The sequence below is a fragment of the Rhinolophus sinicus genome, linkage group LG15, assembly GCF_036562045.2.
Source record: "Rhinolophus sinicus isolate RSC01 linkage group LG15, ASM3656204v1, whole genome shotgun sequence".
NCBI classification, from domain to species: Eukaryota; Metazoa; Chordata; class Mammalia; order Chiroptera; family Rhinolophidae; genus Rhinolophus; species Rhinolophus sinicus.
Window position 1 is genome coordinate 11,649,271 of NC_133764.1, and position 15,083 is coordinate 11,664,353.

At 53.7% G+C, this 15,083-nt stretch overlaps 2 protein-coding genes across 11 annotated transcripts in view; one reads left to right on the forward strand and one right to left on the reverse strand.

Moving 5' to 3' along the window:
- On the reverse strand, positions 1–6,237 carry INCA1 (inhibitor of CDK, cyclin A1 interacting protein 1). Of its 6 annotated transcripts, none has more exons than XM_074320519.1 (7): positions 6,160–6,237; positions 4,286–4,371; positions 1,865–1,942; positions 1,587–1,626; positions 1,146–1,318; positions 526–691; positions 1–287 (listed from the first exon to the last, which is right to left on the reverse strand). In XM_074320519.1, exons 2-7 carry the CDS (start codon positions 4,327–4,329, stop codon positions 141–143), a joined length of 648 nt encoding a protein of 215 aa, XP_074176620.1. In that variant the 5' UTR covers positions 4,330–4,371; positions 6,160–6,237; the 3' UTR covers positions 1–140. The 6 variants fall into 6 exon arrangements, with proteins under 6 accessions (XP_074176620.1, XP_019570662.1, XP_074176619.1 ...); XM_019715103.2 differs by having other exon boundaries at positions 1,865–1,978; XM_074320518.1 differs by lacking the exon at positions 6,160–6,237 and adding an exon at positions 5,812–5,943.
- The window catches only part of KIF1C (kinesin family member 1C), a 22,257-nt gene continuing 13,401 nt past the window's right edge, over positions 6,228–15,083 (forward strand). The window contains exons 1-16 of one of the 5 annotated variants that reach the window (XM_074320514.1): positions 6,228–6,478; positions 8,113–8,323; positions 8,573–8,705; positions 9,122–9,198; positions 9,555–9,734; positions 10,381–10,446; positions 10,855–11,033; positions 11,120–11,231; positions 11,690–11,767; positions 11,927–11,992; positions 12,081–12,156; positions 12,614–12,692; positions 12,878–13,023; positions 13,812–13,981; positions 14,138–14,217; positions 14,344–14,419. In XM_074320514.1, coding sequence (XP_074176615.1) covers positions 8,600–8,705; positions 9,122–9,198; positions 9,555–9,734; positions 10,381–10,446; positions 10,855–11,033; positions 11,120–11,231; positions 11,690–11,767; positions 11,927–11,992; positions 12,081–12,156; positions 12,614–12,692; positions 12,878–13,023; positions 13,812–13,981; positions 14,138–14,217; positions 14,344–14,419 — 1,491 coding nt within the window. In that variant the 5' untranslated portion in view covers positions 6,228–6,478; positions 8,113–8,323; positions 8,573–8,599. Of the gene's footprint in view, positions 6,479–7,251; positions 7,406–8,112; positions 8,324–8,572; positions 8,706–9,121; positions 9,199–9,554; positions 9,735–10,380; positions 10,447–10,854; positions 11,034–11,119; positions 11,232–11,689; positions 11,768–11,926; positions 11,993–12,080; positions 12,157–12,613; positions 12,693–12,877; positions 13,024–13,811; positions 13,982–14,137; positions 14,218–14,343; positions 14,420–15,083 lie in introns of those variants that run through there. The other 4 variants (XM_074320512.1, XM_074320513.1, XM_074320515.1 and 1 more) reach the window with 4 other exon arrangements.

Sequence of the window (15,083 nt, forward strand, 5' to 3'; positions counted from 1 at the left end):
TCCGACGATGAGAGAGGAAGTTGGGGGAGGCTAAGAAAAAGGAAATGCCTTGATGCCAGAAATGGGGGCAATTCCAGCCACAAGAAGGAGGCTTGGACCCCTGAGGCAGCACTAGCATGTTGGACATGGATGATTTCTCCTTACTCCTCAGACTGCAATTTCATCCCCCACAGATTGTAAAGGGGGTTCCTACTGGCTGTGACAGAGCTGTAGTGGGGCAGAGAACTCAGCTGCCTGGAGAGACAAGATCCTTCCTGGCCCAGGGGACTCCAGGGAGACCAAAGCAGCTGTAAAGATGAGAGAAATTGAAAAAAAAAGAATGAAATAATGGAAAAATATGCCTCTCTCCAGATTTCCTAGTGCCCAAACTCAGGTACCGCCAAGTCTCTGGCTCCTGCCTACTTTATTTTTGTTCCCCTCAAATCCAGCTATCCAACCTGGCTCTTGGCTTCTGCTGTCTCTCCATGTAGGACCAAGCATCCATGTCACCTCCCACCACCCCACCAAGTTCCTCTCCAACCATACCTGGTCCCTGCCGGGAGGGAGAAAGTGGTCCTCTTCCCGTGGATAGGATGCCCTCTCCTCTTCCAGACCAGGGTATTCTGTGGTGCTGGGTAATCCACAGCCCGCTTCATCAGGCACCAGGGGCTCGGATGCAACCCCAGAGCTGCCCCACTGGGCCTTCTTTAGTCTGTGGAGACTTTAAGCTTAGGAAAGAGTTACCTGGAGGCCAGGCTTCCCGTCTCTCCTTTCACCTTTCTGCTCTAAAATACTTGTTGCTGGGACCCAGAGGTGTTGTTTGACTTCCAACTCTGCACTCCCAACTTTCTGCTCCCCTCAGACTAACGTATTTTCAGTTTAAGGACTCAGAGGTGACCTCTAGCTCCCCACTGTCCTCCAGTTCTAAGGAGTGTTTTCCTGTCTTCAGTGATCCAGTTTCTACTCCTTCCAGTTCATGTGGCTGGTCCTCCATCCCTCGGTTCCCTCCTTTCCACATTATGGAAATTCTGCTTCAATCCCACTAAGTCCATGATTCATTTCCAAACAATCTCAAATTCTCTCAAAACTCTCCACCCCTTCCTTGCTTCAAACCATTCTATCCCCACACCCTGCTTGGCTCCCAGAGCCCAGATGTTTCTCCTTACTCATTGATGATTCTTTGTCGCCTCCTTAGATCCTCTAGGTGGTAAGTGACAGCCCTTACCCGGGCTGGGATGCCCCCAGGTCCCTGCTGCATTCCTGCCAAATGTGGCCTCCTTCTCTTTCTTCTGCAAAGCATCTCAGGGGGTGGGAGCCCCTCAGGGGGGTACATGCCAGGCTGGGAACAATCAGTAGCTCTTTGTGCCAGAGAATGGGGAAAAGGTGCTAGAGGGCAGAACAGGGCACTTGGGGAGCTTGGACAAAATAGGGATCTTGGTAAGCCCAGATCATGAAAACAGCTGTGATCTGGAAAACATGCTGATTGATTCATAGAAAGGAGGGCCTGGGGACACTAGAGGAAAGGGGTCATAAGGAGAGTTGGGGATAAGATGGCAGTGGGTGCAATTTTAACTGAAAAGTGTTGAAGGGCAGAAAGTTTGTCATACCAGCAGGGGTGGGATGTACTGTTCCTCTCTCCAGGTGGGGCTGTGAAGCACAAAAAGGGGGTTAAGTGCAAAGAGGACACCCCCATCCATTATTGTTTCCCTAACGACCTCTCCCCCCCACCTATCTGTCTGGCATTAGGAGCTAGAATGTCCATCTGCCAGTGGGGCAGTTATCCTCAGACTAGGGCATATTGCTATAAGGCTTTATGGTAGTTTAAAATTGTACTGCCTCACCTGCCTACCTCCAGTTAGTCCCATTTTTCTCCTTTTCTACCCACCTGGGCCTTTGACTAAGGTTCTCCCAGAAGATGTCTCCATAACGCTGGGGTGTCAGTCTGAGGCTCTGGGAAGGCAAGCTGGGGGGTGGAGATCGTCTCACCACCCTGGAACACCTGAGGTGAGGGCAAGGTAGGCGTAGGTTTGGCTCTTCCCTTACAGCAGAAAGGGACTGAGAGGCGCTTCCCATGGGACCATATAGACGCCAAGGCTCCCTCAGGCCATGTCCTCCCTTACCCATTTTAGTTGAGGAAGGTGGTGAGGCCTCTGATTTGAAAGGAGATTGGAGCTAGGAGGGCGGAGATTGGCAATTGTTTGAGCGTCAGATCTCACTGAATCCCAAGCTTCTACCACCCACAACCAGAGAACATCATATTTAGCATGCATGGCTGTTAAAGAGGAAGGCCCCAGCTACTCAGCCGATGTGACAGACACATTCCTTTTGGTCAATGCAAGAATCCAGGAGAGCAGAACCCTCTACTTACTCCTGCTTTGTCTCTCCTATCTCAGAAAGACTCATATCCTAAGGCATGTGCAGGGCTGTTTGAGAACAGTGTTCATAACTTCCAAAGCCCTCAGACTGAACGATGACTGCTCTCCTGATCTCTAGAAAGAGAGTGTCCTAGGGCTTAGACCTGGGCCCTTTATCTTCTCCATCTCCATCTTTCCTTAGCTGATCTCACTCAGGCCCACGATTTTAAATACCACCAATGTGCTAATGACTCCCAAATCTATATTCCCAGCCCTGGCTCTGCCCCTGGACTCCAGACTCACAGGTTCAACTGCCCACTTAACATCCCCCGAGCCTTCCCCATCTCACTGAAAGGCCCAGTTGTTAGAGCCAAAAACCTGGTATGCCTCATTTTCCCTCACCTCCCGTATGCAATCTATCAGCAAGTCTTGTCAGTTCTCCATCCAAAATATACCCAAATTTCACCACTCGTCACCATTTCACTCCCACCATCATATTCCAGCTCATCTTCCCCTGCCGGGACTACTGCAATGGCCTCCTCCTCCTCTTCCTGCTTACATTCTAATCCCCTACAAACTATTCTGCACAGAGCAGTCTGAGTAATCCTTTTAAAATGACCATATGAAATGATACGCAGTTTGAGATTTACTTCAAAATAATCTGAGTAGTAGGAGGCTGGATGGGTGTACAGATGAAAAGATTATCCATATAATGATAATTATTGAAGCTGACTGAAAAGGGTACATGATCTCCTGTAGTTGTTTGAAATTTTCCATAATAAAAAAAGATGAAGGAAAAAATAAAGTCTGTTCATGTCATTCCCTTGCTTAAAAACTTTCACTGATTTCTACTGTCCTTAGAATAAAATCTAAATTCTTCAATGGCCTGTAAGTTCTTCTGCCTAACTGACTTTACTCTCCACATTTCCCTTGATCCCTAGGTATCAGTTACACTGGCCTGCTTCCTGTTCCTAGAAGATACCAAGCCTTGGGACTTTTTAAAACCTACTATTCCCTCTTCTCCCCCGTGGTTTATCAGACTGGGCCCTTCTCATTTTTCAGATCTCAATTAAAATTCACCTCTCCGGAATAGTCTTCCACAATCACCCTATCTAAACTTGTGTCTCCCAGACATTCTATTTTTCCATTATACTCCTGTTTTATTTTTTTTCATGGTACTTATCACCAGTTGAAATTACTTGTTTGCACATTCTGTCTCCCCAGCTCTGGAATGTAAACTCTATGAGCAGGACCCTATCTCTGCCCCCCCCCCCCGCCTTTTTCCACCTCCCTCCCCACACACTCCAGTTCAAGCTGTTGTTTTTTCAGTCTAGTTGTGTAGGACACAGCTCCCTGGCCCATGCTGGTATTATGAGCCTTGCACTCCCTCCCTGGCTGAGGCAGTCGGTCGGTTGGCCGCTCACAGCAGCTCTTGCCAGCTGCCGACCACTCATGCTGGCTGCCGGCCATTCGTGCTGGCTGCCAGCCACTGACAGTGGCACACATTAGCCCACGGCAGCGCACAGCAGCCCGCAGCACCACTCAGCAGCTGGCTGCCCAGGGGTAGCTCAAGGCGACCGCTGGCTGCTCATTGCAACCCAGCTCCAGGGAGAGAAGTTGTTCACAATCTTAACTGTAGAGGGCGCAGCTCACTGGCCCATGTGGGAATCGAATCAGCGACCTTGGCGTTAGGAGCACAGGCTCCAACCACCTGAGCGACTGGGCCAGCCCAGGACCCTATCTTTCTAATTATGAAATCACTGGTGCCTAATACAGCCCCTAGAAAAATGCAGTGTTCAAAAACTATTTGTTGAATAAATTAATGAATCATCAATCCCCTGAACCCAGGCACTGAGTTTCTTGTTCCTTATTTCCTATTGAGGAAAGAACCCGGGCATGCAATCTTCCCTCCATCCCGTCCCCACTCTTGCCACTGGGTGGGGACGACTCACTTGGCAAAGGGGATGAGGTTATCTCCATCTTCCTGTACCTGCATGACTGGACTGGGCTGGGTGATTGGACTGTCTTCTCATTGATGCTGGGAGGATAATGGAAAATGAATCATTCACTCATATAATGGCTGAAGGGATGACACCAGTAGCAGATCTAGAGATTGGAAAGAGGATATATAGTTCCTGAAAAAGGAAAGACAGCTTAAAAGATATTTCTAGTACTGGACATTTCTATTAGCTGGATATATTGGTTGAAGGTGGAAAGCCCAGGAAATGTGAATGTGGTAAAAGATAAAGGAGAAAATAAATCTTCTGAAGCCAAATGTATAGAGTAAGTGAAATCTACAGATGGCAGTTAAGTGACTTAATTGACAATGTGGGATGATGAAATTAAAAAGGATGACAGGTGGAAATTACATAGGGCAGAGGTATTTAGGGGTATGGTATAGAATCGGTGGTTGGGGCAGTTAAAAAATTGAAGGTTAATTAAAAAAAATATCAGGTATGAGAGGTTAATGAAAGTTAAGTGTGGACAGAGTGGTCAGTTGGTGACGGAAGGAGTGGGCAATTGGGAATGTCTGCAGGTAAAGAAGGTGAGTACAGGTCAGTTGCACAGATTCTGAATTAGGGGAAGCCAAATATGACCTGAGGGCCAGTTTGGGTGGGCAAAAAAAGCAGCTGAGAATGCTATAATAGTTAGGAGAGTGCCTGTAGGAAGCATAAGTGATGAAAAAGGCATTGGATTGGAAACTTCATCCAAGGGCAACTAAGGATGGGCTGACAAAGCAGTAGATGAGGTAAGAAAGGAGAGAGCATTTGGGGCTGAGGTGGCAGATGGGATAGAACTGGGCTGAAAAGGTAGGAGGGGTTTACATGGGATGTCCTGGGCCACAGCAGGTAAGCTGAACTCAGTGGGCAGTTGGGACCTGAGGGGCATTCAGACCTCTGGTAGTTGGGTCTAAATGGCTGGCCTAGATCTAAGAGACAGGATGGGGTTTAAGGAAGCTACACAGAGTACTCAACAGTTGACCTAGCAGGTAGCCAAGGCCTTGGAGGGCAACCTATGTTTCTCTGGTCAGATGAGGACCTGAGGGGTCAGGCTGGTCTGGGGGTAGTAGGGCGGGCATGGGGGCGCGGGTAGCCCAGCCTGGAGGGAAGGGCCACGCCTGAGGGTGTGGCTTCACCTCAGGGGGCAAAGGGGACCCATGGCAGGTGGACTGGGGCTTGGCCAGGCCTTGGAGAGCAGCCAAGTCTGAAGACAAACTTGGAGGTCTGAGGTGTGGATGTGGCTCCCAGGGACAGTCTGGAGCTGGAGGGGGCCAGGCTGGGTTGGGAAGAGGGACCTAGGCCTGAGACGGCATCCAGGCCTGAGGCGGAGGCCAGGGACTAAGGCGGCGGCCCGGGCCTGAGAGGGTGGCCTGGGCCTGAGACGGCGGCCCGGGCCTGCCGGGACTGCCGAACTTGAGGGCCAGGCAGGGACAGTGCTGGGTGGCCGTGCCGCCGCCGACCGCACTTGTTCACAACACCTGAGGCAGCGGAGCGGCGAATTCTAGAACGATATGCCGGGCGGGGAGGAGGAGCGAGACACCACCGGACGGAGGGAGGAGCCGGCCGGCACCGCGCGCCTGGGGGCGGGGCCAGCACTGAGCCACCTCCTGGGCGGGGCACGGCGAGAGGTTCCGCCCCCTGAGCGCGCCTCCGATGGCGGCAACGTGAGCGGGTGCGGGTTCTGGGTTCCCTCCAGGTCTCGCTCCCACCCTTCCCTGCTCTTCAGGAGCCTGTAACCCTCGCCCGACGTCCTGCTCGCTCTGTTGCGTCCGCATCTTGGTTCTTGAGTCCCCGCTCGGTGGGCCCCACAGTCCCGAGGGCATTACCCCTTTAACAGTAGTAGTCCAGGTCGCTCCCGGGCCCTTCTCAGGGCAGCGCGCGCCCGTCCGCCCGCGTGCGCGCGCCCGTCGGTCCTCCGCCCCTCGCTCGCGCCCCAGCTCGCGCTGCCCCGGCGGGCGCCGGCCGCTGGCGCCGCTCCTGCTGCTGCCCCGGGGCGCGAGTCTGCTGCCCGCCGCCCGGGGACCCGGCAAGGGGCGGGGGCAGCCCCGAACCGACCCGGGTTCTCCCCTTCTTCCATCTCACGCTTCTCGGAAAGTTGTCCTTTTACACTCTGCCGAGCCGCCCCGGGAACCCTGCCGCGACGAGGTGAGAGCTGGGGGAGAGGGGGGGTTAGGGAGGGGACGCCCGCGGAGGAATGTGCCGGGCTGGGGGAAGGGAGCCGGGGTCCTTGTTTGCACGACCCGGCGGGGGCTGGCTGGCCGCGAGAGCCGGGATCATGTGCTATTTGTCCCGCGGAGGCGCAGAGAGGTGCCAGGCCCGGGGCGGCCTTCGGTTGGCTGGACAGGAGGACAGGGTCTGCATGGCCGCCCAGAAAGGCCGGGACGGGGCCTGTGTGAGAACTGCCGGGCGTGCAAGGTGCAGGTGGCCCAAGGTCCCCTTTCGGTTGGGTCGGCGCCACCCCAGCCGCGGCTCCTGCCTGTACCCCACTGTTCCTTTACTCAGCACCAGCTGATCCTGTACCTATCCCCTAGTCCTTTACCTCTCTGTTCCCTAGCGGTGCCACCCCGTTCCCCACCCCATTCGCCGCTAGGGCGTCACCATTGCGTGTTCCCACTAGTGTCTCTTCTCTCTCCTGGTCAGGGTCTGGGGGTCAGGGTTGTTTTTCCTGAGAAAGCCTCTGAATTCAGCTACTCCCTTCCTGTCCTGGGACAGACCAGCCGTCTCACTCCGTCCCCCACCCCCATGCCTTGGCCAGGAAGGCTGGTGAGGTGAGACCCAGCATGACAGGGGTTTGAGGTCCTTTGAGGCCACAGAAGGGGGCCCAGCATCCCTGATCTCTCTTCACAACTCTCCACCCTGCTGTCTGTGGGCGTGGGCTGCTCAGCCTCTCCTCCTAGGGTGTGGGCACCTGATCACCCACATTCCTGGGTTCTAGCCTGGCTCCTTCCCCAGGGCAGTGGACGCCATAGCACTAGCCCCAGATTGCGGCTGGAGCCCTCCTGCTTCCTTTCTTCTCTTCTTTTGCAGGGAGATAGACCCCAGTGCTATCCTCCCCTTCCCATAAAGACACAGGTATTCTGGCTCCCCCAACAGAGGAGGCCTGGGGTTGATGGATGCAGGATGACCCCACCCTCCCCTGCCTATTGTCCTGGATCCTGAGGAGGAAGTTCTGGGGGCTGGGCAAGGGGTTTGGGGCCACAGGCTGGCCCTATTGATACCAGTCCTGGGCTGTACCTCCAGCTCTTGGACTTTGCTCATTGGCAGTCCATGCCTCTTGTGTGGAGGTTGTGGGCCTTAGTTGCTACTTCTCGCTGGCTGACTCTATGGGGGAATTTTAGGGTAGGTTTTGTGTTTGGGATTTTCTCTCCTCTTGTTTCTTCTTCTGGGCTCCCAGTTTGTGCTTTTGTCCTGGAGCTCCCCTCCTTGCCTGTTTAACATTTCTGTATTTGCTAGCTTCTGTGTCTCCCCTTCCTTTCTCCTCCCATTATTTCCTTCATAGCATGACCTCAATCTTGCCTTCTCTCTTGTGTCTCTCTCTCGTTTTTTTTGATGTCTGTGACTTTCTGCCCCTCCTCTTCTCTCTTCCCACAACCCTCAGTGTCTCTGCCCATGTGTCCCTTTCTCTGAATTGCCCTCTGTCCAGTCTCTCTCTCCCTTCTCTATCTGACGTTCGGTACACTTGTGAGTGACAAGGAATAAAAATAATCACCGTCCCTGCCCTTGGATTCACATTGCATTTGGCCATTCCAGAAGAACAGCCTTCCTTATTTTCCTAACAGTACCCCCCATCCCTTGTCCTCCAACCTTGGAATCCCAGACACTCTTCTGGAGCCACAGGTGCCTCCTAACCACTCTTCCCCCACAACCAGCGTTTCCCCCACAGCCCCAGCTGGTGTGGCCAGGCCCCAAGTGTAGGATGGGGCTCCCCCTACGAGGGCCGGTGGCAGCCAGAACTGATACAGCCCCCCTGGTCTGGGGCCAGGACGACAGGTAACTCTGGGGTGACAGCTCATATCCCTGCGAGCTGGGATATGGCTTGGGAGAGAGACAGGAATACCTTTGGGAGTTCCTGAGGAGAGTGACATTTGGGAGGAAGGCCAGGGAACTAGGAACTGGGTACTTGAGGGCCTGAGTAGGTGGGGAAGGGGGGGTGGAGAGACTGGTTCCTGGGAGAAGCTGGGAGGCAATGCCTGGGTCCTGCCAGCAACTCTAACAACTTCTTGTGTTTCTGTCCTTTAGCTGAGGAGGGTGGGAGTATCTGGAGCCATGGCTGGTGCCTCGGTGAAAGTGGCAGTGAGGGTTCGGCCCTTCAACGCCCGTGAGATCAGCCGTGATGCCAAATGTGTAGTCAGCATGCAGGGCAGTACCACCTGTGAGTGAGTCCCAAGGGCCTGGCTGGGCACAGGCGGGGCAGGCGAGGTCCACTACACAGGCCAGTCCTGCTGGGCCGAACCAGGAGGAGGGCTATGCCAGGCACAGAGCAGGTGCTAGTTATAAGGGTGGGGGTTGGGGCAGGCTGGCCTTTCCATGCTCCTAGTCCCTGGGAGGGGGAATGTTGGCCTGGAGCCCTCCATTGCCCAATCCAAGTAGGCAGCCCAGTGGGGGCGGGTCCTAGGAAGCCAAAATTAGCTTTGGTGGCGGGAGGGGGTGGGGAGTATTAAAGGGAAGAGATGAACTAGGACATAGGTGGGGAGTGGGATGCCTGGATTCCAGGGCTTGTGGAGAGTAGGCAGAGGTTGGGAGTACCTGACCTTGGCCTTCTTCCTTTGCCCTCTCCTGCCCCTTCAGCCATCATCAATCCCAAACAGAGCAAGGATGCCCCCAAAAGCTTCACCTTCGACTACTCCTACTGGTCACACACTTCGGTAAGGTTGTTGGGCTGGGAAAGAGCTGAGCAATGAGGCACAGGGGATTTAGATATTGGGAGGGGGCATTGCTGGGAAATAGGACCTTCAGGGGAATGGTTGGGACTGTGATGGGTGGGACACTTAGGTTGGGACTGGAACCAGGATGGGGGAGAGAGAATCCCGTGGGATAATTAGGATTGCCGGGAGACTGGATGGGACCCTCAGGGATGATTAGGATGGTGACGGGGAGGAGATGGGGCATACAGGACCTTTTGGCAATTATCAGCAAGGGGGGCAAGACTCCTGGGACGTAGACACTAAGGACAAAGTCATGTAGGGCTCCTGCTGTCTTTCTCTGCCCCCTTTTCTCCTAGGCCGAGGACCCCCAGTTCGCATCTCAGCAGCAAGTGTACCTGGACATCGGAGAAGAGATGCTGCTCCACGCCTTTGAAGGCTACAACGTGTGCATCTTTGCCTACGGGCAGACTGGGGCTGGGAAATCCTACACCATGATGGGGCGGCAGGAGCCGGGGCAGCAGGGCATTGTGCCCCAGGTACATGCTGGGACCTGGCAGGGCAGCCAGTGCAGGAGCACCTTCAGCTGCCCTTAGGCCAGGGCTCTGAGGATTATGGAGTAGAGAGTTGGCTTTCTGAGGCCCTTAAAGAGAGAAAATGTGACAGGAGATGGGGGTTGGCTGCAACCTAGACATCTAGGACCCTGTGGGGAGAAGTGCTTTGCTTCCACCAGAAGCAACAAGGCTCAGTGAGAAGAGCCTAAGCTTTGGCACCAGAGAGCCCTGGCTTTGAGCCCTGGCTTTGAACCCTACCACTTATTATTTACCTTGTCTCATAATCACTTGTTAGTGTACTTCCCCAGGCTGTGTACCATAGTCAAGGTAGTGACTACAGAGAAAGCCAGTTGTGGGTAACTGAGAGTTGGCCATAATTCTTCCTGGCTGTGCAGTGTAGTGGCCTTGCCTCCAGAGTCTGGAGATAGGATGCCTGGGGTTGTTTACTGGCTCACCTAATACACCTCTGACCGTGGGCAAGTGTGAATGTCTCTGAGGTTGCTTTCCCATCTGTAAATTGGGAATGACCATGGTGGGGGTTAGAGTTCAATAGGGCCACCTGAGACAGGGCCTGGCTTGGTGCTGGGTACCACAGGTGTGCCATGAACAGCAGCTTCTGTGTCCCTTTTAGCTCTGTGAGGACCTCTTCTCTCGTGTTAGTAAGAACCAGGACGCTCAGCTCTCCTATTCTGTGGAGGTAAGCCCTGGTCTAGGTGGGGGGTGGGCAAGGGGCACATTGTTCCTGGGAAGGGAGGGGGAGAGCAGAGTGATTATGACCAAGGGAAGTCTCCAGAATCAGACAGCTTGGGATCTACTTCTGGCTCTGCCAGTTACTAGCTGTGGTTTTGGGCAAGTGATTTCATCTTTCAGCTGCTGAGTATGTTCATCTGTGAAATAATAATGATGGGCTCCCCATCCTAGGGTTGCTGGGGGGGGGGGTCAGTGAGCTCGTATGTGCAAAGTGCTTAGCACTGTGCCTGGTGCGTCGTCAACACTCAGTATACGTTAGCTGCGACCACCTGTATCATGCCCTGTGGAGTGTAGGGTAAGTTTCATTGTCAGTATTTTGTTCGCTTGTTACTGATTGCTTGCTTCTCCCACTCAGGTGAGTTATATGGAGATCTATTGTGAGCGGGTACGAGATCTCTTGAACCCCAAGAGTCGGGGCTCTCTGCGGGTCCGGGAGCACCCTATCCTGGGCCCCTACGTGCAGGACCTGTCTAAATTGGCTGTGACCTCCTACGCAGACATTGCTGACCTCATGGACTGTGGGAATAAGGCGCGGTGAGGCGGGCCGGCGGAGTGGAGGGAAAGGGAGCCGGGTTAGGAAGGTGAGAGGCGGGACCCAGTGACCACTCCCTCTTCCCCAGGACTGTGGCTGCCACCAACATGAATGAGACCAGCAGCCGTTCCCATGCTGTCTTCACCATTGTCTTCACACAGCGCTGCCATGACCAGCTCACTGGGTTGGACTCAGAGAAGGTGGGACACCCCCCAATTCCTGCCTGGTAACAAAGATAATGATATCATGAAATCATATCCTCCTTCCTGCTGAACCTGGGTTTGAGTGCCTTGGGGCTTCCACAGCTCCTTCTCCTTCCCCTGTCAGATCAGTGTGGTATGGTCTCCTGTTTGCTTGTTTGTCCTTCTTATTAGACTCACTAGGCAGGGCTTAGATCCCATGTGTCCTTTCTCCTGCCACATAGTGGGCATGTAAATGGTCTGTAAACAAATACACGAACCAATGGATGAGTAAATAGCCCCTGTCTCGCTATTGTCTTTATAAATTCCATTTTCTCCTGTCTCCTTTCCTCGTCCCGTCCTTTCCTGGCTTTCTCCATTCCTTGCCAACTGTCCTAATCCCTTGCTTGGTGTCCCACTGATTTGCCTGCCCCGCCCCACTGACCCCAGTCATCTCTTGTCTCTTTCCTCTGACCCAGGTTAGTAAGATCAGTTTGGTGGACCTTGCTGGGAGTGAGCGGGCCGACTCCTCAGGGGCCCGGGGCATGCGCCTGAAGGTGAGGAGGCTTCAGAGGGACAGACAGGGGCAGTGTTGGGGGCTGTGTGTGGTGATCTCTAATCCTAACCTGGGACTCTGGCTGCGGGGAGAAAGAAGGGGAAGTGGATCGGAGTAGGAGAGGAGGGCCTCATTCCCCATGTTCCTCATCCCTTTTCAGGAAGGTGCCAACATCAATAAGTCCCTGACTACTCTAGGGAAGGTGATCTCTGCCCTTGCGGATATGGTAAGACTTTGGGGTGGGAAGAGAAGGGGCTCTGGGAAAGGGGACACGGAGTGACCCAGACTGATCACCGTCCCCCTTTATCCCCCAGCAATCAAAGAAGCGGAAGTCGGATTTTATCCCTTACAGGGACTCGGTGCTCACCTGGCTGCTCAAGGAGAATTTGGGTGAGGGGCTCCTCTCTCTTTGCTGACCCTGCCACCATCCCACTAACTCCCTTTGATAATGCCAGACAAATCCCCTTGCCATCCCTAGAATCTCAAATCCCCAGGTATACATTGATCCCTGACCTGGGGAATATCCTTTGACGATGTCCTGATGCTGAGATCAAGGCCACACCCTGCCTGCCAAGCCAGGAGCCTCACTGACCTGGCCACCGTGACCCCTCTCTGACCTTACACCCACTGCTGACTTCATCCTCCTCTCACTGATCTCTGTCCCACAGATGTCTGTCTCTCTGACTTCACTCCTGCTCCCTCTGACTACTGGAGTTCATGGTTAGATTCACCCTACCTTGGGCTGTGACCCTGTGAGACCCCTGCCTGGGCACTGAGGACCCCTCACCAGGCTGACTTTTCTTAGGACCCAGCCCAGCTCAAGCTTTCTCCTCCTCTCCACATACAGGTGGAAACTCACGCACAGCTATGATTGCAGCCCTGAGCCCTGCGGACATCAATTACGAGGAGACCCTCAGCACCCTCAGGTTGGGGCTCTGGCGGGCTGGTAGGGCACATGAGAAGTGCCAGGGGAGCTCAGGAACTTGCCCATGAGACAGGGTTGACCCTCAACTGTACCCCAATATTTTAAAACCTGGGAGACTGAGAAATCGGTAGCAGACGAAGGTCACCTGTGTCTGGGTCTCACCAGTCCCGATCCGCCCTTACACAGGTATGCCGACCGCACCAAGCAGATCCGCTGCAATGCCGTCATCAATGAGGACCCTAACGCCCGGCTGATCCGAGAGCTGCAGGAGGAAGTGGCTCGGCTACGGGAACTGCTGGTGGCTCAGGGGCTCTCAGCCTCTGCTCTGGGAGGTCAGGCTCCAGGGGCAGCCCGCCTCATCCTTCTTCACTTGCCTTTGCCCAGTCCTGGGGCCAGGGAGGGACCACTGACCACAAAGCCCTTCATGTCCTCACTGACATGGATACAGATACGGAGAGGGAACTTATCACCCCTTGATGATGTTCTTATGAAATGTCAGGGGTTTAGTTGACCATAAGCTTAACAACAGTCAACAGTGGAATGGTTTCTAAAATGTAATGCTCAGCTTCATTGACACAAAACGGTATCTGTTTCAGAGGATGTAGAATCCACGTTGACTGTGTCAGGTGTGGACTCCTTATTCAGTCTTGGGGTCCTTCCCAGGGTGTTGAGGGGCACAATGGAGGGAATAACGGTGTCAATTCTTGGGAAGAGAAGGGTAAGGTAGACATGATGTTCACCTTCCCACATTTGAAGGATAGTCTTGCAAAAGAGAAAGCAATATAGTCACTCCTATCCCAGAGGCCAGAACTTAAAATAATGGGCACACGTAACAGGACTCAGATTTCAGCTCAGCACAGCTAAGAACTTTCTGATAGTGAGTCATCTAACAATGGAAGGAACTGGCTGCCTTGTTCAGTAATGGGCCCTCCGTTTCTACAGGGGAACAAGCAGACCTGGTGCCCCTTTGTTAAGGTTGTATAGGAGGGCTTCCTGATTGGTGGAGGTTGACCTGCTGTCTTCTGAAGTCCTTCCAGATGGTCTCTCTGAGGCCTCCTTTATGTCTCCAATTAGCTCCATCTTTCCTTAGCCTCTTTCTTTGACTTCTCTGACCTCCCAGGCCTGAAGGTGGATGAGGGGAGTCCCGGAGGTGTTCTGCCAGCTATATCGTCTCCCCCTGCCCCAGTTTCGCCCTCATCTCCCCCTGCACACAATGGGGAACTGGAACCATCATTCTCCCCCAACGCCGAGCCCCAGATTGGGCCTGAGGAGGCCATGGAGAGGCTGCAGGTGGGAAGCTGGAGCTGGCCAGGCCTGGGGGCTGATGGGAGTGTAGTTCTCCAAAGCCAGAGTTGAAGAGGAAGAAGGAATCCCAGGAGTGGTATGACCCCCACAGTAGGTGCTTGTCCTAGACTGTCCTGATTCCTGTCCATCTCATGCCCCCAGGAGACAGAGAAGATCATAGCTGAGCTGAATGAGACCTGGGAGGAGAAGCTACGCAAGACAGAAGCCCTGAGGATGGAGAGGTGTGAGGCGCAGGGGCAACAGCTGGAGCCCTGGAAGACGGGGTGGGGAGGGAAGGTCAGGCTCTGCAGGGGAGGAGTTCATGGGTAGTGGCGACAAGACTAACATTTGTTTCTCCTTGACTGCAGAGAAGCATTGCTTGCTGAGATGGGGGTGGCTGTCCGGGAGGACGGGGGAACCGTGGGTGTCTTCTCTCCTAAGAAGGTGAGTGAGCGGTTGGGTGAAGAGGCCTGGGGCGGCCTAGGAGACTCTGGATCCTTAGAGAAGATGGTTGGGGAGTGGGAGGGTGACAAGTTCTAACCCTGACCTCTGAGTTCTCTGAATTGTTCCCTCATCATCTGTCCCCACTCCTGCCACCTCCTCTCTGGCCATCCCTGCCCTTTCTCTCTCTCCATCTGACAGTCAGCCAGTGAGGCAAGCGCTCAGAAACGCTTGTGTCCAGGGACTCTAGGGAGCACAAGAGGATGATGGCCCCTGCCTGTAGGGGGATTTCAAGAGCTGCTTAGACTCTAGGTGTTTACGAACATAACCTCGTGTGTGTGTGTGTGTGTGTGTGAGTTTATGCATAGAAGTTATCTCTGGATTCATAAGAAACTGGGTACAGTGGTTACCCCAGGAGAGAGGAAGTTGACCTGGGAGATGGGAAGTTGGTGGAGACAGAGACTTATTCACTGTATAGTCTTGTCTCGTTTGAATTCTGTACGCTGTACATGTAGTACCTACTCAAAAAGTTAGCTAAAAGTACGTTTTTAAAAGGATAACTTGGGAAAGCAAAGCTAAAGGGAATAAAAGAGAAGCACCAAACAGCAAGGTGTTGATTGTAAATGGCAGTGAGAGGTTTAAAGATGGTAGCATCACTGTAGCTTGG

Excerpts from the sequence above, each read along its gene's own strand:
- INCA1 (XM_019715103.2), bottom strand. The coding sequence starts at position 4,329 with ATGCAGGTACAGGAAGATGGAGATAACCTCATCCCCTTTGCCAA. Across the intron at positions 1,627-1,864 it reads AACCTTAGTCAAAGGCCCAG|CCCCACCTGGAGAGAGGAAC; the intron begins GTGGGTAGAAAA and ends TGTGCTTCACAG. Across the intron at positions 288-525 it reads TCCCTCCCGGCAGGGACCAG|CTGCTTTGGTCTCCCTGGAG; the intron begins GTATGGTTGGAG and ends TCATCTTTACAG.